At 45.4% G+C, this 26839-nt stretch overlaps 1 protein-coding gene and 2 long non-coding RNA genes across 10 annotated transcripts in view; 1 reads left to right on the forward strand and 2 right to left on the reverse strand.

Moving 5' to 3' along the window:
• TRIM67 (tripartite motif containing 67) overlaps positions 1-13408 on the reverse strand; it is a 60224-nt gene extending 46816 nt beyond the window's left edge. For all 7 annotated transcript variants that reach the window (XM_073338012.1, XM_073338010.1, XM_073338011.1 and 4 more), the window contains exons 1-2: positions 12198-13408; positions 4062-4157 (exon numbers count right to left, since the gene is read on the reverse strand). In XM_073338012.1, coding sequence (XP_073194113.1) covers positions 4062-4157; positions 12198-13058 — 957 coding nt within the window. In that variant the 5' untranslated portion in view covers positions 13059-13408. The remainder of the gene's footprint in view (positions 1-4061; positions 4158-12197) is intronic.
• On the forward strand, positions 12346-25761 carry LOC140909224 (uncharacterized). Of its 2 annotated transcripts, none has more exons than XR_012158140.1 (5): positions 12346-12654; positions 15598-15745; positions 20298-20581; positions 23302-23395; positions 23775-25761. It is a non-coding gene; the product is annotated as an uncharacterized lncRNA (long non-coding RNA). The 2 variants fall into 2 exon arrangements; XR_012158141.1 differs by lacking the exon at positions 12346-12654 and adding an exon at positions 13183-13362.
• Positions 22666-26839, reverse strand: part of LOC140909223 (uncharacterized) — a 40290-nt gene continuing 36116 nt past the window's right edge. Inside the window, exon 3 of the long non-coding RNA XR_012158139.1 lies at positions 22666-24005. This is a non-coding gene — a long non-coding RNA (uncharacterized lncRNA). The remainder of the gene's footprint in view (positions 24006-26839) is intronic.

Consider the following 26839-nt stretch of genomic DNA (forward strand, 5'->3'; position numbering starts at 1 on the left):
AGCCATGGCATTAAGGGGTAGGCTGGGTCCCCAAGGATAACTATAGGCATTTCAACATCCCCAACAGTTATTTTCTGGTCTGGGAATAAAGTCCCTTCCTGCAGCTGTTCAAACAGACCAGAGTTCCTGAAGATGTGAGCATCATGTACCTTTCCCGGCCATCCCACGCTGATGTCCCTTGTGATCCACCAGTGCTTGCAGCACCATTGAAAAGTACCACTTTCGGTTTATGTACTGGCTGCCAAGGTGCTCTGGTTCCAAGATAGGGATATGCGTTCCATCTATTGCCCCACCAAAGTTAGGGAAACCCATTGCAGCAAAGCCATCCACTATGACCTGCACATTTCCCAGAGTCACTACCCTTGATAGCAGCAGCTCAGTGATTGTGTTGGCTACTTGGATCACAGCCGCCCCCACAGTCGATTTGCCCACTCCAAATTGATTCCCAACTGACCAGTAGCTGTCTGGCGTTGCAAGCTTCCCGAGGGCTATCACCACTCGCTTGTGAACTGTGAGGGCTGTTCTCATCTCGGTATTCTTGTGCTTCAAGGCAGGAGAAAGCAAGTCACAAAGTTCCATGAAAGTGCCCTTACGCACACGAAAGTTTCGCAGCCACTGGGAGTCATCCCAGACCTGCAACACTATGCGGTCCCACCAGTCTGTGCTTGTTTCCTGGGCCCAGAATTGGCGTTTCACTCCATGAGCCTGCCCCACTGCCACCAGGATGTCCAAATTGTCAGGGCCCGTACTTTGAGAGAAGTCTGTGTCCATGTCCTCATCAATCTCATCACCATGCTGCCATCGCCTCCACGCCTGGTTTTGCAGATTCTGGTTCTGAACATACTGCAGAATAATGCGCGAGGTGTTTACAATGCTCATAACTGCCGCAATGATCCGAGCGGGCTCCATGCTTGCCGTGGTATGGCGTCTGAGGAGAGCAGAGTTGCAGCTCTGGAAGTGGTGGATGATGATGGTTAGCAGGCCTCCTGCACCGTCTGCTGAAAGCAGTATGGCATCCACAGGGAAAAAAGGCGCGAAATGATTGTCTGCCGTTGCTTTCACGGAGGGAGGGGCGACTGACGACATGTACTCAAAACCACCAGTGACAATGTTTTTGCCCCATCAGGCATTGGGAGCTTAACCCAGAATTCCAATGGGCAGCGGAGACTGCAGGGATAGCTACCCATAGTGCAACGCTCCGAAAGTCAACACTAGCCACTGTACTGTGGATCCACTCCGCCGACTTAATGCGTTTAGTGGGGACACACACAATCGACTATATAAAATCGCTTCTATAAAAATCGACTTCTATAAATTTGAAATAATTTTGTAGTGTAGACATATCCTAAGAGCACAGCTCTCTCTCACTCAGCAAGGGAGTAAAGGGTTTAATTTGCTGTCTGACTTGTATGGTGTTTAAATACAATGATAAAAACTACACATCTTTTATTCCACTGAGCAAATGTTTGTGTGTAAGACAGTTCTGCTGAAGGGTGAAAGTGGGAGGCTGTCAGTACTGAGGTATTTATTGGAGACAACCAGAATCATGCTTCTCAGTTCAAGCCATGGATCTGAATCCAAATATTCCCAGTGTTCTGACTTGGTCAGATTTTGTGTTCCGGTTCAGACCCATTATAGAGATGGGCCCATGAAGTGGAGTTCAGTCCAACTCCAGATTCAAATTTTCTCAAAACTCAGAGGGTGGGGTGTCATAACCATAGGGCTAGCCTAAATTCCTCCTTACCTGTAAGGGGTTAAGAAGCTCAAGTAACCTGGTTGGCACCTGACCAAAGGAACCAATGGGGACAAAAGATACTTTCAAATCTGGGAGGGGAGAGGTTTTGTTTTAGGTTCTTTGTTTGTGTGGCTGTTCGCTCTTGGGACTAAGAGGGACCAGACATCAATCCATGTTCTCCAAATCTTCCTCAAGAAGTCTCTCAAATTTCAAACTTGTAAGTAACAGCCAGGCAAGGTGTATTAGTTTACCTTTGTTTTCTCAATTTGTAAATTTTCCCTTTGCTAGAGGGAGGTTTATCCCTGTTTTGTTATAACTTTGAAACTAAGGCCAGAGGGGGTTCCTCTGTGCTCTTTGAATTTTCTGATATTCTGTAAGGCTAACTACCAGCCTAAGTTTACAGAGGTGATTCTTTTACCTTTTTCTCTTTAAATAAAATCCTTCTTTTTAAGAACCTGACTGATTTTTCCATTGTTCTAAGACCCAGGGGTTTGGGTCTGTAGTCCCTTTGTAACCAATTGGTGAGGATATATGCTCAAGCCTTCCCCAGGAAAGAGGGTGTAGGCTCGGGGGAATATTTTGGGGGGAATAGGACTCCAAGTGGTCCTTTCCCTGATTGTTTGTTAAATCATTTGGTGGTGGTAGCAATCCCAAGGGAAGAAAGAAATCTGTGCCCTGGGGAAGTTTTAACCTAAGCTGGTAAGAATAAGCTTTGGGGGTCTTTCATGCGGGTCCCCACATCTGTACCCCAGAGTTCAGAGTGGGGAAGAAACCCTGACATGGGGATTAGCTGCAGGTTTCCCCTTTGGGTTCACCTCTCGGATTTTAGTAACATGGGGTGGAGATTCAGGGGGTCACAGTCAAGAATACCAGAACAGACAATTCCTGGTCATTCGACTCTAACTACAACAGTACCATTATGCATAACAATTTTCCACTGTTTCTGTTCTTATGCATTAAGGGATTTTACAGCACAGTTTTAAATATCTTTAGGTTTCAAGAGGGCAAAAGTAGCTACTGACGGGGGCTAGGTGACCCAGTGGATCAGTGATGGACTATGGAGTCCTTCAACTGCAGCTCACTGCTTCAAAGCTGTCCAATGTGTATAGTGAGTGGCTGAAGTTCATTACCACCTGACAGTTGTTTGGTGGCCTAAGGGACATGGGTTGGTGGTTCAGGCCAGTTCCTATAAGTCAGTTATCCATATCACCTAAAAAAAAAAAAAAGTTAATCTCCCTTATTGGCACTTCTAGCAGAGCAAAAAAGGAACACGAAAGGTGGCGGATACAACATTCTGTGGCACTTCACATATGTTGGCAGCATTTGTGGTATAAACTCAATTTGGGGTTTTTTAAATAATTTAATTTTAGATCAAATTTGTATTTCTCAAACTCCTGCCTTCCCTTTCTGTGCAAAGCAGGAACTGGGGATTGCTCACTGATGACAAAAGGGCCAGAAGTAAAGCAGAAAGCACACAGTGGGGATACCATAGAAGCTATGCTAGAAAAGATCACTAGTTAGAATAATAATAATCCTCCCCTAGCGCCCTGCTAAATCAGTATAGGGAAGCAGGCACTGCTGCTGCATGTCCCAGACCTGTTCTATGGGTAGAGAGAGAGATGAAAATTCCCCAATATCCAGCAACTTTCATAAGCCTACATTCACTTGAAAAAAACAATTGAGTTTCCCACTAGTTTTGTGCTCTTGTCGTGCAAATATAAATTTATGTTTTAAAAGACATTAATTAGCCTTTTGCCCAATGTAATGAGTCAAAATCCAATTATCAGAGCTGAACATATACATACACAACAATAATTTCCACTCAATCCCCCCCCTAATTCATTTTGGCAGTGTTTGGGCCCTTTTTGTATTTTGACTTTACACAAATATCCGAACTATTAAAATATAAGAATGTTCTCAGAAACAGCATAATTTAAGCAAATGTTGAACTATTCACGGGTAGTAAGTTTTGAATTTGTAAAAATGAGTATTTGTACCAAAACCCTGACTCTAAGAATTACATTCATCCAGTCAGTGAACAGAAGCACACCATACAACCAATGAGTCCAATCAGAAATTAAACAACACAGTTCAAACTTCCAATTTTGAATATCAACTTCTTGCAACAAATGGCGTACAATCTATAGGCCAACAAATATTTGTAGACATTAACTGATTAATAATTTTGCCTAACAAATACATTCAAGAAAAGAGTATGTTATTCCAGGCAATTTGTGAACAGCAAGAGACTAAAGTCATCAAATAAATTATGCACTCAGCTCTAATGATTACTGTATTATCAAAACAACAAGTAGTATACAATTACCTGTATCTGCTGTAATATATTTTTCAGCTGAACCAAAAATTCTTTAGCTTCCTTTGCTTTATCTGAAACACCATTTAAAGCCTGAGACAGCTGTGTCTGTAAGAAACAGAATTTAAAATGAAAAATTAGAGATAAAATGCAAATGAATTCTTACTAATCCTTACTTTTTACAATTAAATGTTAAAAGGCTTACTTGGCATCACATGTATTCTTACTTGCATAGAGGATTTGTGCTAGAAAAGAGCAAGTCAGAATTTCAATTGTAATAGATTTAGTAAGGGTGAATCTCTGTGTGGGTAGTCAGTTATTGTCTCCATTTTCCAATTAAATGTAATGACTAGTTAAGTCACAACACTTACAAAAGCCTAAAACTGCTCACATATGCATGGAAATGATAGTACCTTATATTTACATAGTGTCAGTCATGCTGAAAAATCCCCAAATGATTTCAACTAGCAATTTCTTAACTCTAAGCCTGAAATTTTTACCAACTTTGTAGAGTCAGCTACAATTAAAATATATTAGAACTTTCATTACAAACCCTGTTTGTATAGTCTTGTAACATTGTATAAAAATTTCTTTTGGGGCTGAAAGCATCCATTCTTCAACTTAACCCAGAGGTAAATATTTCTGGAAAGATTGAGAAAAATTCCTTTACCCATTTTGAGTTATGAGAGGGTGAAAAAAATATATGAACTTTCACCATTGTTCGACAACTTTAAGCTAATGTTTTGTTTATGAATAATTTAAATGGCAGAATTTTACAACATGATATTTGAACTACAATTCTAGCCACAAGACTAAGCAACTTTAACTCCACCCCTTTGTGCATATGAACTACAATTATCTTTACATGACCACATATTAGTGCTCAAAGTATAAAACATGGCATTTGATAACTTTGTATTTAGCTGTGATACTCTGAACACCTTTCCCAGAGCTGAAGATGAGCTCTGTGTAAGGTCAAAAGCTTGTCTCTTTCACCAACAGAAGTTGGTCCAATAATAGATATTACCTCAGCCACCTTGTTTACTTGATAATAACCTTAGACACATGCAGTATCTTGCACAACCATATTCATGTAACACAGACAAAAATGCATTAAATTATTTCTCTGAAAAGTACACGTGAAGGCCCTGCTCCTGTAGTTGCATCCATGGAAGCAGACCCTTGCCCCTGCATAGAGCTTCAATTACCTTTGCCCCCTCACAGATGAGATTGCAAGATCAGGCTCTAGAGTATATTTAAACAACATACTACAGATGCAGAATAGCAAAACTGTCTAACTGTCAACTGCACTATGTTTTGTGTTATGTTATCGCAGATGTAACTTCAGGAACTCTTTCAATACTATATCAACCAGCAGTGCTTCATTAAAATAACTTGTGGAAAATATACTATGAGCCACATCCTCTGCTGCTGTTAATTGATGTAGCTGCATTGAAGCACATGGAGCTATGCCAATTTACACTAGCTGAGGATCTTGCCATTGGTCTCTTACTACAATGTTAGCTCTTAGGCCCAGAGCCACAAAGGTACTTAGATATTCTCTCTCTCTCTCTTTCTACCTCAATAACCGTTTAAATATTTATCTACAGTAAAATGTTAGATTACTCTGAATATCTTAGGTGCCAAGTGAGTTCAGGGACCTACAGAGTTCGGCAGGAGTTTTGTGGCTTGCAGTGGAGTGAAAACTGGGACTTAGATACCTAACTTTGTTGTTTAGGCACTTACATATCTTTGTAGATGTGGGCCAAAGTCACCATTTATTCTCTGCTTGCTCCTTGAGGGAAGTGATTTACAGCTACCCTGACAAGAGCACACCTCACTTCCCCCTTGTGCCAGCTCAGCTCTACCCAACCCCTCCCCTGCTCTACCCGTCCTTCACCCCTTCCTCCCTATGCACCTGTGCTCAACTGGGAGAGAAGACATTGGGTGCGCTACTCCTCCTGCTCTATTTCCTATGCTTTGACCAATGCGGTAGGAAGCTCTAACACAACCACAGGAGGGTCTTACCTTATGTAGCCACATTAGGGGTAGGTGCAAATTGGCCCTTAATGGGACATAGCATTGAAGGCTTCAGGAAGAATCAACCCTAATGTTTACCCTTCTGCTCATGGGAATGTTCCATATTAAGCCCAGTTATATGTACTGTACTGGTACCAAATTTGAAAATAGAATATCCTCTACTACAATTAACTTGTAACTAATCTAATAGGAAGAGCTATAATAATTATATTATCGCTGTCAGTACCTATGTATGTGTTTTTACAACTTCCTACTAAAATTCTTGGCATCTCACAAAATTTGAAGTAACAATGTCTGGTACAAAAGTTTACCAGGCTCATTGGGCCAAATTCTTATCCCTTGATAAGGTCCCTATATGCCACCAGAGCACCACAAAGGGGCTGGTGAAGATTCCCCCAGTTTTACATGCCTTTTGGTTACATGCCTGTACCCCACCACAGGACATATTTTTGCCAGCACCAGGTGGGAATGTGATGGAATGGTGTGACAAAGTATGGAGAGAGCGGGGCTGGAGTGTGATGTGCTCTGCCAATCAGTGGCTAGTGGAATGGTCCCAACAGGACAAGTGTGCCTCAGTCACAAAACAAAGACAACTATAATTAGTCCATGACAAAAATATAATTGCCACCACTCCAACATCTAATCCCATCCCCAACATCAGAGCACAGTGCATCCCACAGTATGGATGGGGCCAAAAACTAGGGTTTGTCCCATAGGTATCATGGCAACCATTAAATTCTGAGTCAATCCAGATCAATCATCAACTACATGGATATTAATGTAACTGAGCACATTCAGTCTCAGCTCCTCATATATAGCCACCATGAAGACCCTGTATATAAACTTGACAAAGACTGATCAAATAACTTGACCAAACTTTTCCACTCATTAAACAATTGCAGTTGTGCTACTGCAAGTAGAATATGAAAGCCAGTTCTCTGAGCACTAAACCCATTTAGAGATAATAGCCTTGTTAATTAAAACATTTATAGGGTAGTTTTTAAAGCAAATGGATTTAGCCATGTACTTTCCATTAAAACAAAATGGATTCAGATGCCTAAAACCTCCATAAGCCACTATAAAAAGCACCCTGTACATTCAGAGCTTTCTTTCAAACAGTGGAAGGAGTTGCTTGAAGCTGAACAGCAAGTTACAAGCTCTATTAATTATGACAATTAATAATTCCTGACGAATGTTGTTCTGTCCACATTGATCTTAATTTTAATATCTGGGTCCAGCAATGAAATAAGGATTCTGTAGATGGGTAAAAAGGTTATACTCTTATCAAATATAGTAACAGACAGATAACGAGGAGGACAAGTAGTCAAATCTAGCTAGGCATAGAAGACTGATGTTTCCCCTGATTTTAGAAAATGAGACTGATAATTCTATCATTCTTTTTCAAAAGAAGAGTTCATTGCTCATTTATCTTTCATAGAATCATAGAATCTCAGGGTTGGAAGGGACCTCAGGAGGTCATCTAGTCCAACCCCCTGCTCAAAGCAGGACCAATCCCCAATTTTTGCCCCAGATCCCTAAATGGCCCCCTCAAGGATTGAACTCACAACCCTGGGTTTAGCAGGCCAATGCTCAAACCACTGAGCTATCCCTCCACCCCCCCCCTTTCTTTTTCTCCATCTATCATCATAGCAAATTAACTACTGATTACATCATATGATCCAGGCACTGAATTCTTAAAGAGCTTCCAAGTTTCTGGGAATGGAGGGTAGGGGTTTGGGGGCAATTCTGCTCTACCTTCTAAAGGGGCATCCATACTCCAATATTTGCCCTCAACTACTTGCTCATATTCCTATGCCTCAGTGTCCTAAACAGACCCCTGTCCAACTAAAGTTCCTGATGCCATCTCTACTACAAGATCACACATACACAATAGTTATATTTTTGATGTACATGGCGGGACTCAACAGAAGTTGCAGAGCTGAGACTTGTTCACCATGCTTCCCCATACCTGCGAGTCAAAGGGCCCACAAGTTGAAATCTATCATTAGTAATATTATTAATATTTTTGTATTACAGTAGAGCCTAGAGATCCCAAATGTGATCATGGCTCCATCATACTAGGTGCTGTCCAAACACAAAGTACAATATCCTTCCCTCCGACAATAGGAGCACACAATTTTGATCAATCCCTTTAAAGCCTTCCTACCAGAACCTCAGCTGATATAAATCAATGATCCTCCACTGATTTATACCAACTGAGGATCTAGCTCCGTGTCTGTATATTACATAATTTCTAACTTCTCCAAAATAATTTACTTATGGCAGATTCCTACATATATTTCTAGGGGAAAGTATTTTTATTAAACTAATATGACTACAAAATGCTCATGGCGGATGAGCTAGATTATCTAGCAATAACATGTACAAACAATTAAATGTGTCATATAATTCTAAATACAATACTTTAATTTATGGTTGGCCAAAGTTACAGGACCCAGGAGGCAGTAAGTGTAAATTACTGCATCTGAAAACTTACTAAGGTCCAACTACAAATATCCAATTCCAAAATCCAACTATCTGAAAATAAACATGAAATGAGCGGTTAGACTGGCTCCTGTTGGCAGTTTCAATATTTTTATTTCCTGCCAAGTATATTGTTCTAGGATAATTAACACTTACAAGACATGAAAAGATTACTATCACAAAATTAGTTAATTTTAGGTTATTTTACTGTTCTCTTTAGAACCTTTATCATAACATTCAAGCTACATATAACAAGGGAAAATCACATTCTGTGAGAACAAACTCTCAGGAGGAAAAGTGCAGTGAAAACACAAAACAACAGAATTTAGTTCATTCCTCTGACAAAGTCTCTAAGAAGAATGAGAAATGATTTAAAATGTATCTTGATCAGCACCACAGTTTATCACATCGTTTCAAAAGGCGTTAATCAGTTGTAGCACAAGTAGACTCTAGTAGAATACAAACTGGCTTCACAATCTATAAAACACTAACACTTATGCATACTGAAGTCAATCATAGTTCATCAGGGGTTCGGCAGGTTCCTTGATGAAGACTTTCCACCAAAAAATCAGATTCTGCAATTAGCATAAATGGCAAAAGCTGTGAATTCATGACCTGAGGCTTATGAGTCAAGTGAATTTAACTCCTGAACACAAAAAAATCAAGTTATTCAGGAGATGGTTTAATGGTCTAAGTAAGTCCTTAGCTGGAAGTACTTTGACTCTGTTGAAACACAGATTGAAGTACTGCCAGGGCTGATTCACCCATTCATTCTTCTGATCAATAAACAAAGTTCTGTGCAGTGGATGCCATGTGGGATCTTTTCATGAGTCTTTACAAATTGAAGCCCAGTGTGTTCTGCATCAGCACTACTGTGTGGGGGAGCCAGGGATCAGGGCACAAGAAGTGATCCATTTTCTTCCCCTATGCAGAAGCCAGAAATTATCACAGACCCTCTCATTACCTCCACAGGTGCTAATCATACCAAAGAGAACAGGGAGGAGGTGAGCCTTTCCTCTGCAGTAACCAACAGAAGGAAGCAAGCTGCCCCACCTGAAGGGTTGTAGCAGTTGGGTGCTCACCCTCCATGAGGGAGGGACCCGCCTCAGTGCTGCTGTATGGATAGTTGTAATGTGCTGAGGATGACAAGCACTCTATAAATGTAAAATATCAATCATTAATTCTTAATCGAGTCAGTGTCCAGGCTTCCTGGCGAGTCTGACAAGCTTCAAATCAATTTTAAGACAATCATCTCTTGGTCTCTATCCAAAAAATATATGAAACAATCTCAGCTCCATCTTGCACACAAATATCAGCAAACTTATGTGAAAGTACTATCTCCCAAAACCCCCAGACAGGTTCAAATTATAATGAGTATTAATACTAGGGATGAGTGAACCAGACTGGAACAATCTGTGAACTGGCCAAGCCTTCATCTGTCCCATAACCAAACACTACCATCACTAGTTTTTGGATCAATGTGGATAAGACCCTCACCTCCTCCATCCTTAACTGTCATCATGACTGTGGATCACAGCCACCATACAACCCTCTAAAAGACCCTAGCACAACTTGCAAATAAACCTCTACACACCTTCCCTCTCTGCAGCCCTCCAGTGGGTCCCGGGCAACCTTCTGTCACTGATACGTTTATAGCAAAGTGACAGATAAAGATGCTATCGAAGGCCCAACAACTGTCTGCCTCTCTAATTTAATTTGGATTGGGAAGAAAGCAGATTTGGTTTGAGATTTGGAAGTTGAGATGTTATGGCCTAATGCAAGATCACAGAGAGGGAGCGTTTCGGTTACTAGAAGGTCATGAGAAGGGAATATGCTGCCCAGGGTCTAATAGAGGGTCAACAAGAAGGGAGGAAGGACCAGGGGCCTATTGGAGAGTTGCGTGAAGGGAAAGGAGAGCGGAAGGCTATCAGAGAATTATGGAAATGAGGTAGCCTCAATGTTCAGATAAACATCAAGACACTAGGGTGAGTTACCCAGAATCTCCCTCTTATCTCACCCGCCTCAACAAGAACTGTCACTGACATAGAATACTTCTTCCTCATTGTGGGGCTAGATCCTTGGCCCCATTAAAGATACATTTGTGTTACTCTGGTGGCATAAAGTGTACCGCTGCCCTGAAGGGGTAACAGGATTCCGCCAATACAGGGGAATCTTGGGTGGGGTATATCTGGTGTAGCCAGGTTTATATCAGCCCCCTTTCACAGAAGGTGTATTGGGGCTGGCTGGAGTTGGGAGGGGACATTCTGAGAATGTCCCTGTTGGATCATATTAAAGAAGTTCTGTATTAAAATCACAAATGAGTTTGATTCCCCATAGTTTAAATTCCAGGGTATTACTAATAAAGAGGTCTCTTGGCTTTTGGTCTCTTGTTTTTACTGTTTCTCTCCCTCTCTGTGTGAAACTTGCAAGCTGCTAATTGTGTTAGTACATCCTAAGACAGAGTCTGTTCTCAAAGCAATACTTTGTAACAACAACTACTTACACAGAGAGAGACTCAAAGCAATACTTTTTAACAACAGAAACAGCACCCAGAGATTCCCCGCCCTTTTGTTGTATTCATCTCGCTTTGTTAACAATTGTGATTAAAATAGAGATAGAGGATGTATGTGGATGGATGCTTGGTGTGGATAATAACTGAATGATCAGGGAGGTGCCAGCCTAAGAATCCAGTGTCCATCGGCCAAAGAAGGCATCAAGTGGAAACAACGAGAGGACCCCCGGAGGGCAGACTGAAATCCACCCAACAGCCTCAAGGATGGGAGAACCAAAGAACAACAGGGAGCCATCAGGAATGTGCCATCTGCTGATTGATTCAGCAACAGCATGATAAAGCAATTCCCATAGACTAGCATAGGAATAAATCCCTAAAAAATGGACTCTAGAAAGTGAGAACTTTGAGGTCTGATTCTGCAAACCAACTTCCAGGAGCATCAGATGTGCATCTAACAAGGCCCTGCTCCCTCCCTGTGTCCAGGCCACCTGGCCAGTGGCTTGGCATGAGCAACTCTAAGGCTGGTAACTATGATAACAACCTTGCAGAACCTCTGTGTGTGTGTGAATGAATGAATGTGTGAATAAATATGAAACTGAATGGAATGTTATAGCTATAACTAACTGCTTACTTTCTGTATTTCTTTCTGTATTCACAATAAATGTGGCATTTTGCCTTTTCTCCTCTAGTAAAATCCTGCTGGTTTTTATTTTATTTGCATAACATCCCAGGGGTGTGCTGGGGGCATTCCAGGACTAACCTTGTCTAGGGGACTCTTATAGACAGCATAAATTGCAGCAGTCCTGGGGCTGCTCTAATTTGAGGGAAGGGCCATTTTAACCCCCTGCCTGCTACAGGAGTAGGGGAGGAGTAAAGGTAACTGACATCCACTTTTATCTCCTCCCACCTCAGCATGATCTTGGACAGAGGAGGATTGCAGAAGCCAAAACAGAGCCCCAGTCTGGGGAAAGTGCTTGGAGGTCCGGAGCTGGAGGGTGTTGGAGAAGAGGCGAGTGGAGCTAATGATCAGAGACCTTCCCCCCCTCCCCGTCATGAAGGCAGGGCCGTGCTGCTTGGGCTGGGGGGGGGCACCCCCACGCCCCCGAGCTTACCTTGTGCTGTTTCCACATAGCCCCCAGGGCTTTCACCTCGTGCTGGCCATGCTTGCCCTCCTCCAGGCACTGGTAGCAGACGGGGGTGCCGCAGCTCACGCAGTACATGCTATAGTTCTCCAGCTCGTGATCGGCGCAGGTGGGCAACTTGCGGGCGCCCCCCGCCGCCTTGCCGCCGCCGGGCCCGCCCGGGAGGCTGGGCGGGGGCAGCAGACGGTGCTTGGCGAAGGGCCCCCGGGTCGGGTGGCACTTGAGCTGGCAGGCGGCGCAGTACAGCACCTCGCACTGCTCGCACGCCACGGCGGCCGCCTCGGGCGGGCTGCGGTCGCAGAGCTGGCACTTGGCGGCGGCCCGGCCTTCCTGGTAGCGCTGCACGATGGCCTCCAGCAGCCGGTTGCGCGGGAAGCCGCGGAGGCCGCGCGGGTCCAGGGAGGCGCTGCGGTGGCATTGCGGGCAGGTGAGGGACGAGCTGGGGCCCGCCCCGCGGGGAGCCGCCGCCGAGGAGGAGCCGGCCGGGGCCGGCCCCAGCGGCAGCACCCGCACCCCGTTGGGGGACTTGAGGCTGGGGGTGTAGGAGCCGTAGCCGCTGTCGCTCTCGCTGTGCAGGCTCAGCTTGTCCGCGTGCTCCCCGCCGCCGCCGCCGCCCCCCGCGGCGCCCTCAGCCTCCGAGCCCGCCGCCGGCCCGGCTGCCGCGGCCCCGGGGGCCCGGGGCTGCAGCAAGGCGGGCAGCTGCTGCTCGCGCTCGGGCGTCTGCACGGCGATGGTGCGGGCGCAGGGCAGGCAGACGTTGTGCGAGCAGGGCAGGATGATGGGCTCCCGGAACAGCGAGCCGCACACCGGGCACTTCAGCTCCTCTTCCATGGCCGCGGCGCCGGGCCGGCCGGGTCAGCGGACAGGCCCGCCGAGGCGGGGCTCGCTGCCGCCTTCCCTGCCCATGCCCCAGCGTGGCCCCCGGCGCTGGGGCTCAGCACCCCGCGGGAGGGACAGCGGCTGGCTGGGCGGAGGCGGCGGAGCTCCGCACGCCGGGCTGCACACAGAGCCGCTGCTCCCGTGGCGCGCGCCCGGCGGGGCTGGACAGCTCCTGAGGGGCTGAGCTGGAGAGGAGGCGCCGGCGCTGCAGCGGCAGGAGGCTATTGTTTATGGCCAGGCGATTTCCTCGCCCGTGGTGTGTGTGCAGCGCGCGGAGCGGAGCGGGCTGGGTCTCCACTGCGGCGAGTAGTACGGGGGGGGCGGGGAGTGGGGGGGGGGGCGGGGGGAGGAACAAAGGGCGGGAGTAGGCAGTGCTGCAAATAAGGGATGGCTCGCTGGCTGGCCGAGTCTGGAGCCAGCGACTCCTTCAAAGGGACTGTGCTGTGATGGCTTTATCGGTTTAAAAATTCCATTATTAATGGAAATAGACAGAGAAGAGGAGGAAGCTTGAAAGCGAATAACAAACCAAAAAAAAAAATGTTTCTTTCGATACATTTCTTATCATGCTCCAACCCAAATGCGAGCCACAAAACGTTCAAGCATTGTTAGAGAGAATGCAGGGGGGGGGGGGGAGTTTGCTATTATAGGCATGAATCTTGGTTGGCTGCTCCATGCACAAGCAGTGGGAGTGGGAATCATGAGTAAAGAAATGCACCAGAGCTAGTAGCAATGTAACCCAAACCGACATTTGCTGAGAAAATAAATCAGAGATGCCCGCTGAGAGTTTTGTGAATTGAAAATAAGCATCATTATAAGAAAGGAACCGGTGGTGGGAAATCCCCCATCTGTTTTGTTTGCGCTCCATATCTTTAGAGGGGATGTAAGGGTGGTTTATTAACGGAATGAAGAAATTATAAATAGAAATGATTTCACTACTTTGAGTAGATTACACAGTTTTGTGAGTCCCATCATGATTTAATATATAGTTTGGTTAAAAGCCACATTCATATTAAATTCCATCCCACCAGCAGACTTATTGTTTTTGTATTTAAATGTTTGTGGGTTGTCTTAAAAGAGAAGGTTACACACCCTGTGCAGTAACTGAGGTTTGTTTGATATGTGTGTCCCTGGGGGTGCTCCACTTCAGGTGTCGGTGCATCCCGGTGCCATTAATCGGAGATCTTCAGTAGCAGGGCCCGGTCGGGACACACGTGCACAGTTGGTGTCTCGCGGCATCATTGGAGTCTTTGGCACGTGCATGCGTTCCGACCCCCTCAGTTCCTTCTCCAATACCTTTAAGTCGAATTCCAAAGCAGAGGGGAGGAGGGTGGGTAGTGGAGCACCCACAGGGACACATACATCTTGAAGAACCTCAGTTACTGCACAGGGTGAGTAACCTTCTCTACTTCTTCGAGTGGTCTCCCTGTGGGTGCTCCACTTCAGGTGAATGTACAGCAGTACCTGCTATGGTTGGGGGGACTTTGGAGTTGCGGATTTGGCAGTGGCAGACAGTACTGTATGACCTACTATAATGTCCGCTCTGGCATCTTGTGTGATGGTGTAAGTGTTTGGCAAACATATGGTCTGACAACCATGTAGCGGCTTTGCATATGTCAATCATGGGTACGTTGTGTAGGAACTCTACCGATGTTGACGTAGCTTGAGTGGAATGAGTTCTGATGCCATCAGGAGGTTCAACGTCGTGGATCTGGTAGCAGGACCTAATACAGTCGGAGATCCACTTGGAGAGCGCTGTTGTGAAATAGCAGCTCCTTTCAGCAGTAGATACGAAGAGTCTAGGTGATTTACGAAATGATTTTGTTCTGTCCAAGTAGAAGGCAATCGCTCTTCTAACATCCAGGGTATGAAGTGCCGCTTCCTGTGGGTTTTTGTGGGGTTTGGGGTAAAAAGTGGGGAAGTGTATCAGCTGGTTAAGATGGAAAGAGAACACCACCTTTGGCAGAAATTTAGGGTGGGGTTGCATCGTGATCTTGTCCTTAAATAAATTAGTGTATGGGGAGTGGGCCATCAGTGCCCTTATTTCTCTGCCCCATCTGGCTGACGTGATGGCCACCTTCATGGACATGTGGAGTAAGGAGGAGGTGGCTATTGGTTCAGAGGGAGGTTTCATTAGGCCTCTGAGGGTGAGGTTCAAATTCCAGGTGGGTGTGGGGTGGGGTGGACTTCAGGGTAGAGGTTTTGGAATCCAGTAAGGAAACATTTTGTAGTAGGGCGTGTGGAGACAGAGGAGCTGTCCAGTTTCTCATGGAAGGCATTGATTGCCACGAGATGAACTCTGATGGAACTGAGTGATAGACCTTTGTTTCTGAGTTCTAAAATTTAGTCTAGGATATCAGGAAGGGATATGGTGCAGGGTGTGAGGGTTTTCTATAAGGACCACATTGAGAATTGTTTCCACTTTTGGAGGTAACTATTGTGAGTGGAGTCGCATTTACTGTGTAATAACACGTGTCTGACTTACTCTGAACAGGCTAGTTCATGCAATTGGAACTAAGGAGGAGCCTCTGAGGAGGATGAAGTTTCTCCAGTTGTGGATGGAAGATGCAACTGTCGCTCTGGGAGAGGAGGTGCGGTCTCATCGGGAGAGTTCTTGGAGGGCAGATTGACATGCGAAGCAGGTAAGGATACCAAGTCTGTCTGGCCCGTGCCGAGGCGATAAGCATGACCTTGGCCTTGTCATCCTTGATCTTGTGGAGAACTCTGTGTATTAGAGGAATTGGAGGGAATGCATACGTAACTGTCCAGTTCCATGAGAGTAGGGATGCGTCTCTCAGGGAGCCTTTCCGAGTCCCACTCTGGAGCAAAATAATTGGCATTTGCGGTTCTTTGCTGTGCCAAATAGATCTACCGAAGGAGAGCCCCAAAGGGAGACTAGGTGGGATGCGATCATAGAAATTAGTTCCCGTTCATGTTTTTGTGAAAAGTGTCTGCTACGGGTGTTGGCGGTGGTGTTCTGACACCCCAGCAGGAATGAGGCCGTGATGTCTATGCGATGTCGTATGCACCAGTTCCAAAGTTTGATGGCTTCTATGCACAGGGAGTGTGATCTTGCTCCCCCTTGTCTGTTGATGTAGAACATACATGCAATGTTGTCCGTGAGTATTCAAATAGATTTGTTTTGAATGAGTGGGAGGAAGTGAAAGCAGGCGTACCTGCCGGCTCTGAGTTCTAGGAGGTTTATATGCAGATGGGCCTCCAGTGCAGACCACCTACCCTGTGTCATGTGGTGTTGCAGGTGTGGCCCCCCCCCCCTCGCGTATCAGGGAGGTGTCTGTGGTGAGCATAAGCGCGGGGGGATTTTGGCAAAAGGGAACTCCTGCACATATATTCTCCCTTTCCGTCCACCAGTGCAATGAGTTCAGCACATTTGTGGGTGGAGTTACCATCATGTGGAGGCTGTGCTTGGCAGGTTTGTACTCAGCCAGCCCTGTAAGGCCTCATGTGTAGTCTGGTGTGTTTCACCACGAACGTGATAGCTGCCATGTGGCCCAGAAGTTGAAGGCACTTTCTGGCTTCGACCCTTGGGCAGGTGGACACTGTATGTATGAGGTGTTTGACGGTGAGGAACTTGGCCTGCGGGAGGAAGGCTCTGAGGAGGGTCGAGTCCAGGTAAGCCCCATTGAACTCTATTTTCTCTATTTTGACTTTTGGAAGTTTATTTGCAATCCAAGCCTTTGGAAAAGAGCGATGGTTGACTGGGTGGCCGTATGCATTTCTTCATATGATCGGTCCTTGATGAGGCAGACATCCAGGTATGAAAAAAATATGATCCCTTGTTTACGTAGGTAGGCTGCCACCACCACGAGAGTCTTGGAAAACATCCGTGGTGCAGTGGAGAGACCGAATGGGAGCACTCTGTATTGGAAGTGGTCGTGTCCCACTGTGAACCATAGGAATAGTCTGTGTGCTGGGTGTATTGAGGTATGCGTCTTGGAGGTCAAGGGCTGAGAACCAGTTCCCTCATTCCAGCACCGGTATTATCATGCCCAACACAACCATTCTGAATTGGGAGCGGACAAATTTGTTGAGTCATTGCAGGTCTAGAATGGGTCATATCCTCCGCTTTTCTTCTGGGTCAAGAAATAGTGGGAGTAAAATCCCTTTCCTCTGTGCTGTGTTGGAACTCATTCCTCTGCACTTAAGAGGAGTAGGTGAGTTACTTCTTCCCGAAGTAGATGTTTGTGAAAGGGGTCCCTGAAGAGGGACAGGGAAGGGGTAGGGGGGCATGAAATAAAAAGGATGGAATAGCCCAACTGCACTATTTCCAAGACTCAGTGATCCTGTGTGATGTTTCACCAAGCGTGGTGAAAGCATTGGAGGCAATGGTCAAAAGGGCAAGTAGGCGCTGGTGGTAAGGAGTGGTCACTTAGACCCTCGACCAAGACTTCAAAATTGCGGTTTGTGGCCCGATGGGTGGGGCGTAGGTTGTTCTGACTGGGTTTGTCAATGTCTGTTAGACCTGCCACGGGACCTCCCAGTGTCATAGAATCATAGAATATCAGGGTTGGAAGGGACTTCAGGAGGTCATCTAGTCCAACCCCCTGCTCAAAGCAGGACCAATCCCCAATTTTTGCCCCAGATTCCCTAAATGGCCCCCTCAAGGATTGAACTCACAACCCTGGGTTTAGTAGGCCAATGCTCAAACCACGGAGCTATCCCTCCCCATACTGCTTGGACTGTGGGCAGTTGTATTGCTGCAGGTGAGACCTCTGGTAAGGCTGGTATCTCTTTCTCTTGGAAGGAGGGGTGTAGATCCCTAGTGTTTGGAGGGCACTGGAATCTTTCATTGTGTGAAGGACTTCATTGGTTTTTCTGGAAAAAAGTTTATCTTTGTTGAACGGTAAATCCTTCACTTTGGTCTGCAGCTCTTTAGGGATACCAGATGAGGAGAGCCAGGAGGCCCCACGCATCACCACCATAGTAGCTGTGGTGCGAGCTGCTGTGTCGGCCATGTCCAGAGATGCTTGAAGCGCTGTTCTGGATACTAGCTGTCCGTCTACCAGGAACAATTTAAAATCTGCTCTTCAGTCCTCTGGGATGTGGGAAGTAAATTCAGAAAGTTTGTTGTAATTATCAAAGTCATAGCTAGCACGAAAAGCGGTATAGTTGGCAATTCTAAATTGGAGAGTAGAGGATGTGTAAATCTTGCCACCTAAGAGGTCAAGGTGTTTGAGGTCTATTTCTGGGGTGTGGACCGCTAATGAGGTTGTTTAGCCCTATGGTTAGCAGCTTCAATCACAAGGGAGTTGGGCTGCAGGTTTGAGAATAAGAAGTCCACGCCCTTAGCTGGAACATAATATTTCCGGCCAGCCCTTTTGCAGGTTGGCAGGACGGAAGCTGGTGTCTGCCAGATAGTGTCGGCCAGTTCCAATATGGCATTGTTTATGGGGCATGCAATCTTTGAGGATGCCAAGGGTTGGAGGATCTTCAAGAGTTTATGTTGATTCTCCTGTACTTCCTCCAATGGAATGTCCTGGCTGATTGCAACCCTCTTAAATAATTCCTGAAATTGCTTAAAGTCATCTGCTATAGTTGGTGGGGATAGCATGACGGCTTCATCAAGTGAAGAAGAGGAGTTGTGTTAGGGCAATTCCATGTCAGGTGCGGGCTCTTCCTTCACTTCCTCATGTAGATCCTCAAAGGCTCTAGACGCAGATGGTGTTGGGGATCCAGGTGGAGAGTGGATCTGCACTCTATGAAGCGAGGAGGTGCGGGAGTAGTGGGCCTTATAGGGTGCCCATGAGTCCCAAGGTGCCCATTGCATGGGATATGGTAGTTGAGGTCCCATCCATGGTGGAGCAAACCATGGGAATTGGGGTTGGTCCTTGTGATGCACGTTCCTGTCAGGTGGTCTTTGTTGTGGTGGAGGAGAGTCAGGTGGAGAAAAGACTGCGTCTCCGTGGTCGTCATCATTGCTGTCTGTGAAGACAGAGCGTTCAGTAGAGCGTTCATCCATTATTGGGAGTAGACCACATCCACCCTGACTGAATTGGCCTTGTCAACACTGGTTCTCCACTTGTAAGGTAACTCCCTTGTCTTCATGTGCCAGTATATTTATTCTTGTATCTCTAATTTTCACTTCATGCATCTGAAGAAGTGGGTTTTTTACTCACAAAAGCTTATACCCAAATAAATCTGTTAGTCTTTAAGGTGCCACCGGATTCCTCATTGTTTCAGTAAGAGAGGGTGCCTGGATCACAGGTGAGCCCTTGGTACCGAGTGGCGGTGAATCCAGCACCAGCGCCACTGAGATGTCTCGAGGCATTAGAAATTGCATCTGCGCCGGAGAGTGCGACACCGTGGATTTAGAGTCAGAAGCCATTGGTTTAAGCAGTTTGCCTTTGGTCTTGGCTGGTGCAGTAGCCCCATGGTGGCACTGTCAGCCGCTGCCGGATGGTGTGTCGGTGGGGTCGCCGGTGCCAACGGCGTTGTCGGTGCCAGGGCTATGTGCAGAGATGGCGCCAACTCCGGCACAGGCGTCAGCGCCTTCAGTGCCGAGGAGGAGACCTGGCCATGACGCGGTCTTGACTCCTTACTTTTCTGCACCATATGCCCGGTGCCAGAGGTGCTGGGAACGTCACAGATGCTGACCCTTGAGGCAGTTGGCACCGCTGGCAAGGAGCTCACTGGGAAACATTTCTTTTTGCCCGGTTCCCTATGAGGGGAGGTCAAGGCTCTCGTCCTCTTCTCATGCGAGGGTGGAGCCCTGCTCGTGGTCAGTTCTGACGTGGTTGGAGAGCACCTAGGAGAGTTGTTCCTCCTGTCTCCAAATCAGGTTGGAGGGATTTCTCCATAAGACCCATCTTTAAACCCTAGTCTCTGTCTTGGCTAGCTCTGGCTTTTAGATTATTGCAGTGGACGCACTTATTTGGGACATGAGTCTCACCGAGGCATTTGACACACCAGCAATATCCTTCTGAGTGTGGTATGGGGTCCTTGCAAGAGTTGCATTTTGTAAAACCGGGAGACCCCAGCATCTTGAATGTGGCCCACTCAAGAAAGTCTAAGAATGAGACCTTAGCGGGGTTCACTCCCAAAGTGGGAAAAGGGGTTAAGAAAAAACTAGGGTTTTTTGTTTGTTTTTAAAACGAACTGTATGCAACTATCTAAAGGTAGGGTAGTAACTGGGGAGTTTTTATCTAACTAAAACTAATTTTCCTCTCAAAATAGAGGAAGAGGTTCAGCAATGCCCTGAGTTCTGTCTTCAGCCAAGGAGGGTTCAGAAGGAACTGAGGGGGGTCAGAACGCACGTGCACCAAACAGACTCCAACAACAATTCGAGACACCAACTGCGCACACACATCCCGACCAGGCACTGCTACTGAAGATCTCTCATCAATGGCGCTGGGATGCACCGACACCTGAAGTGAAGCACCCACAGGGATACCACTCAAAGAAGAACTTTTGTGTTCAAACAAAAGTCTAGCATTAACTTTTGGTAGCTGAAAAGCATAGTGAGTAGAAAAGCTTAATCCTCTTTCATGATTCATTACAAGGATTTTAGCATTTTATTTGTGTCACTGGAAAGGAGGGCATACATTGGTTTTGGCCTTTGCCTTTGTCCTACTTGTAACATTATAGCTGTACATTAAGTGGGAAGTTTTAATACCAGTTATGCAGAAATGGACTAAATCGATAATGAGATAGCATTTGACAGAGCTAGACCTGAGTAGGCTGACCATCTATGTGGCATCGTAAGGATATTAAAAACTCCCACTATTTTCATTCTATTCACTTGCCCCATTTCTCAGGTCTGGCCAATGCAGGCCCCAAGAGGAAGGGACAAAGTAGCTTTATATCTTTGTAGCTTCCCAACTCTGGGCTGAACAGGGCTGTTTTGGGCCCCTGTTACAATTTAGAAAAGCCTCGGGGCTGCTATAAATCACATGTGGCTGCCTTGGCCATCAGGTGGTAGGGTGATTAGATGTCCCTATTTTATAGAGACCGTTGCGGTTTTGGGGTGTTTTTCTTATTACCCCCCAACCCCCATCCTGATTTTTCACACTTGCTGTCTGGTCATCCTATCTGGTGGGGACCAGGATATGGATAGTGTAGATCTGCTGTGCTCAATCAGAGATACCATTAATGCAAGGGGATTTCCCAGGTAGCAGGTCACACTGATTTTTCCAGATGTTTTATGCCATCAGATCTTAGGGAAAAACTGTGACCAGTATCCAGAGGCGAAAGTAAGCCAACACGGTCCGGTCTGGCATACCGGCAAGAGCCAGTATGCCGTGCCGGACCAGACCAGCTTCCCCAGGCTGGCGATTTAAAGGGCCCGGGGCTCCCCGCAGCGGCCGGAGCCCCAGGCCCTTTAAATTACCACCAGAGTCCCGCTGCCAGAGCCCCTGGGTAGTGGAGGCAGCTTGGGCGGTGATTTAAAGAGCCCTTTAAATCACTACCAGAGTCCCCGGCTCCCGCTGCTACCCCAGGGACTCCGGCAGCAGGGCTCAGATGGCGATTTAAAGGGCCCATGGCAGTAGCGGTAGTTGGAGCCCTGAGCCCTTTAAAACACCACCCTAGCCCCACTGCTGGAGCCCTGGGGTGGCGGTGGCCCGGGGCTCCAGAAGTGATTTAAAGGGCCAGGGGCTCCCAGCCGCCGCTACCACAGTGTAGCCCCAGGCCCTTTAAATCTCTGCCAGAGCCCCGAGCCCTGGAGTAGCGGCAGCAGCCAGGAGGCCCCGGGGCTCCGTCGGCAATTTAAAGGGCCTGGGGCTCTGCTGCAGTAGCGGCGGCTGGAGCCCCAGGCCCTTTAAATCTCCACCGAGCCCCGGGGCTCCCAGCCACCTCTGCAGCTGGTAGCTCAGGGGGTGATTTAAAGGGCCCTGGGCTCCCAGCCACTGCTACTGCAGCCGGGGATTTAAAGGCCCCACCTCTTCCGGTTGAGGACACGCCCTGCTCAGGACTCCGGCGTACCGGTAAATCCTTTAAGTTACTTATACCCCTCCCAGTATCTCTTATATGGTGGTTAAAATATTTGTATCATCTAGATAGTCTAAAGTGGACCTCCCCAACTATGGGACTAGATGTACAATGAATATTTCTGGTATGGATATATGTCACACATGTTATGATATATATAATTTCCTAGAAGCAACAATTCTTATGGAGGTCTTTTGGGTTCTTTTTGGCCTTTTGCTAGATTGCTGTCACTTTTAGTGATCATGTGGGGTGTAATGGCATATCTTCTCTGAGAGATTATTGGTACGGTGGGAGCAGAAGTAAAGAGATTGGTCAAAGTGTGCACAAAGTTTGACTACTACAGTGTCATGCTGGTTGCCAGATTTGGCAGGAGCTGATGGTACTTGAAAGTAGGCCATGAGCTTTGCAATATTTCCTTGAAGCAGGAGCACTGGTCAAACACATCTGGTGATGAGATACAGCATTCTGTTTTAGACTGAGCTTTATCTGTGTCATGCACAAATCTGGTTTTGCCTCACTATTTATTTTTGTAATGTATTATTAACCTTGAAACGGAGATTATAGAACAAGTACTAGATGTTTAAAAAAATCAATCCACATCATTTCAAGATTCTTTTTCTACTATTTTGTGTCATGTCTTTTATTCAAGGTCTTTGCCATCCAGTTTAAAAGGTCATTGTCATACATTTAGGTCTTGGGAGGGTGACAGCTAAGCCTCAGAGGAGTAGTAATTTAATATGATGCACTTGTTCACATATGCTAGTCGCCTCAAAGGGTCTTGTTTCAAAATAATTCTAGAGGCTGATTGCATGCTCAGTCAACAAAGTGACACTATGGGCTAGTGCTGGAAGAGTCAATGCTGTGATGGGGAGCAGAACTAGTTTTTACCTTATGCCAAATGTACACATAATTGTAATTGCATTAGAGATGTGGATGTGAAGGATTATAATGAGACTGTCATTTTTGCTGCTCTGAGGGCAGAAAAGAAACTAATATAGACAGTGAAAAATGACACTTAGATTACATAAGAAAATACAGCCTGTAATCCCTATGGACCAGATTCTGACACCTTACTCCTATTAAGTAACAACTTACTCTGAAGAGTCCCATTGATTTCCCATTGATACTTGTGTAGTAAGGTGCTATTCAATGTGAGCAAGGGTGTCAGAATCTGGCTTGAACATGTTTTGTATCTACATTATTCTTATAAAAGCTGAAGCCTCTTATATTTCCTCCTCTTTTCTGTCTTCAGAAGAATCTGAGAGAAATGGGACTGGACATGGATAACCTGGAGACCCCTATTCTGGCAGTTATGGCTTTGATTCTGAATGTCTTTGCCTTGTTATGTAAATACCTCAGTTTTATAACTAATATCCCCTTAAATCATTTACCTTCTATCAGTACTCATTCATTCATATCTTATAATTGAGTATTTATGCACTGGAGCAAAATGAATAGATTTTATTTTTATAATTAAAAAACATAAGTCAGATAGCAATTCAAACCATGAAAAGAGAGAGAGAACAACAACCAGGAGCTCATTTATTTTGTTGGGTGGATTTTTGTGTGAGTATATTCTTTCTGTATTCCTACTTTCTCCATGTGTCAGGTGGTTTCCTCTTTTGTTCTTTTCCTCTCCCTAACTCTTTTCTTTTATGTCTTACACTATTTTCCTCTCACACTTTACCCTCTTTCCTATTAATTTTTCCCTCACTTTTTCCTCAGGTTCTTTTCTTCAAAAAGCTGCTGCTGAGATCACTGTAGGTAGTTTTCTTCTTTTTTACATTTCCCTGATCCAATTGCTTTCTCCTAGCCTTTATGGAAAGCTGGGGTTCCAGTAGTCCATCCCTTTTCCAATTAAAGGGACATCACTCAAAACATACTGCTTGCTGTTCGAATGGCAGCAGAGAAGAAAAGGATATCACGCCAGAGGTCATCACTCCATTGCAGAAGCAGCTACAAGAAAGGGTTCATAAGTTAAAAAAGACAAAGTGCACCTGGACCAATTCTAGAGGCCTACACTGCAATGTGATTTTTTTTTTTTTTGCACCATTGAAAATGTGTAGCCTGACTATCAGAGCTGCTGAGCACTCACAGGTGCCTGCTACTGAAGTTAATGGGATCTGCAAATGCTCAGCACCTCAATATCAGGTTACTAGTCTAAACTAGTGTATGTTTGTCACACACACACACACCCCGATATACAACAGATTGCATTCACACTACAACCTTAACTCTGCCCTCTCATCACTTCCTGCACACAGCCTTTAAACCAAACTCTCCCTCCAAACACTATTGTGGATGTGTGGTTTGTTTGAACAGGATGGTTTGGCTAACAGGGTGCTGAAAATGTGGTATCCATAGTGGGGCAGAGTTAAACTTGTTGTGTATGATCTGTGACGTATGGTAGCTGTGGTGATGGTAAGGTGTGTACCTGTGGCTGGAGGAGTAGATGACAGGTACTGTTAAGTGGCTTGACTCTTCATTTCCTTTCTTTTGTGGGTGTGTGTCATGTATGTTATACAACCAAGTTTTTGTGTGTATTAAGTTATGTGTTCAATGAAGCAATGGGGACAGAGATAGGGAGGATACCAGAGCTGTGCCACAGAAAAATAGTTGCTGATAAAGATTTTACCTGCCTGCTGACAGAGAAGATTGTATCTGTCAGAGAAATGCAGCTGTGCATAAAATCTTCTCCATGAGAGGATAAAATCTGCCAGAAGAACGTAAGTGCTGACAGAGAAGATTTCTATCCAGTAGAGAAGATTTTATTTATTGACTACTTGTTGAACACAAGGTTTCATTATCATTAATAATGGCAAAAAATGATCCTTATCCAAACATTTATTTTCAAGAATTACCTAATCTGCTTCTGATTCACCTGTGTACCGATTTTGGTGTAAACATACAATGTTGTTTTAAAAATACATGCCAACCAAAGAGGCTGGCAGACAAATTTCAAACAAGAAGCCAGCTTCAAATATTTCCTGTCAAAAATTTATGCAAAGCCAAATTACTTTGAAAACACAAAGCGCACAACAATGAATGCTGTGTGAAGTTTCGCTCTGACAAACCACCTACATAAAGAGAAGAACAAGAATTTAGGCCCCATTTTAAGATTATTTCAGCATGCACCATTACTATGATGTCATAATCAGCACCTCCATAATATCAGAAGCTCTCTTAACATCTGCCACCCTTTCAAAGGATGCAGCATGTATTTCCTTTGAAGCTGACCCAGCTTCACTAATTGGTATAGCAGGGATGGGGCGATGATAGCTCTTCACTTTCTCCTCCCTATCTCCAGCAATGGCATTAGACTCAATCAGTCTTTATGCTCAGTGAGCACAAGGACTGGGATTGTGATTGGTTGCTGAATAGGAGGGAGGAATGCTCCTTGCACCTCATTCTCCATGTCTGCCATTCATCCTCCCTTCCCCACAGCTGCACAGGGCTAAACATAATCTGGCCTTTATTATACCAAGTCAATATAATTTTCTTTTAAGGCAGAGCCATTGAGAAGAGACACCGAAAAAGTAAGGAAAATGTAAGCAGTGGGGGAAAAAATAAAATTTCTGAACAGAAGGAAAGACACAGGAGATAATATGTCTGTAACACTGAAAAACTGGTTCCATCTAAGCAAGAGTGCCTGAAACAACAGACAACTAGAAACACTAGAAAAGAAGCTTGGTTCACCATTGCCTTGCACCTTGTATAATTATTTACACAAGGTGGGTGTAAATTGCTACCACTCTAATCTGGTTGCATTTTATACTCCCTTGGTATTCACTGTGCCTGAGTATAAATGATTAAACCCTGGTCTACACTTAAAATTTTGATCCACCTACCTGCATTACTTAGAAGAACAACACATACCCATAGTGCCGTAGTTAAGATGACCCAACACCTGCTGTTGATATGGCCAGGTTGACACAGGAATTCTTCCGTCAACCTAGCAACCACCACTCTGGGAGGTGGCTTAACTACAGCAACACAAAAACCCCTTCCATTGATATAGGAAGTGTCTATACAGTGGCACTACAGAGTGAAAACAGTGGTTTATTTGGCCCCTGAAGTTTAGGACATCTGAAAGGGGAAGTAATATTCAGTGAACTGAGCCATACAATTGATCTGTCTGTGACTCCCAGAGAACAGGTCTTACCAAGCAGGGAGCAAAAGGAAGGGAATTCAGCTGAATCAAAAAGGATTGATAAATACCCTAGATGTGGGCTTTGCTTGTCTATTCCTAAGGAAGCTAAAGATCAGTTCCTGTCACAAGGGCTCACAAAGCCATTATCAGAGATGCTCTATTTGAAAAACCTGCCAGACCTATGAAGCAAGTAAGCATTTGAAGCAGACAAGCCTGACCTGGCTACAAGGACTTGGACAAAACCAGAGGGAGGACACAGTGGATTTCACTGACCACTCATCCAATCAATCACAAGCTCTCTCATGGTTGGCCAAGCAAAGTAACCATAATGTAGAGCAGTCATAAGTTGTGCTGCAAGCTCTTGGACAAGTCCAGAATCCAGAGGGCACAAAGATGATTGTGTCTCCTGTGAGGCCCAGCATAGAATCTGGCTCATCAGGCCTGATTCTTTTCTTACTTACACCAGTTTTACACTCTTGTAACTCTACTGATTTCAATACAGTTATCTTCTAATTTATAATGGTATGAGTGAAGAATCAGATATATGGAAGGGCCAGTTCCTTCTCACGCTGCTGCTACTGCCTTCTAAGGATAAGCAAGATGAATAATGAACAGGCTAACATAATAAAAACTCAATAGT

The sequence above is a fragment of the Lepidochelys kempii genome, chromosome 3 (genome assembly GCF_965140265.1).
Source record: "Lepidochelys kempii isolate rLepKem1 chromosome 3, rLepKem1.hap2, whole genome shotgun sequence".
In the NCBI taxonomy this organism is placed as follows: Eukaryota; Metazoa; Chordata; order Testudines; family Cheloniidae; genus Lepidochelys; species Lepidochelys kempii.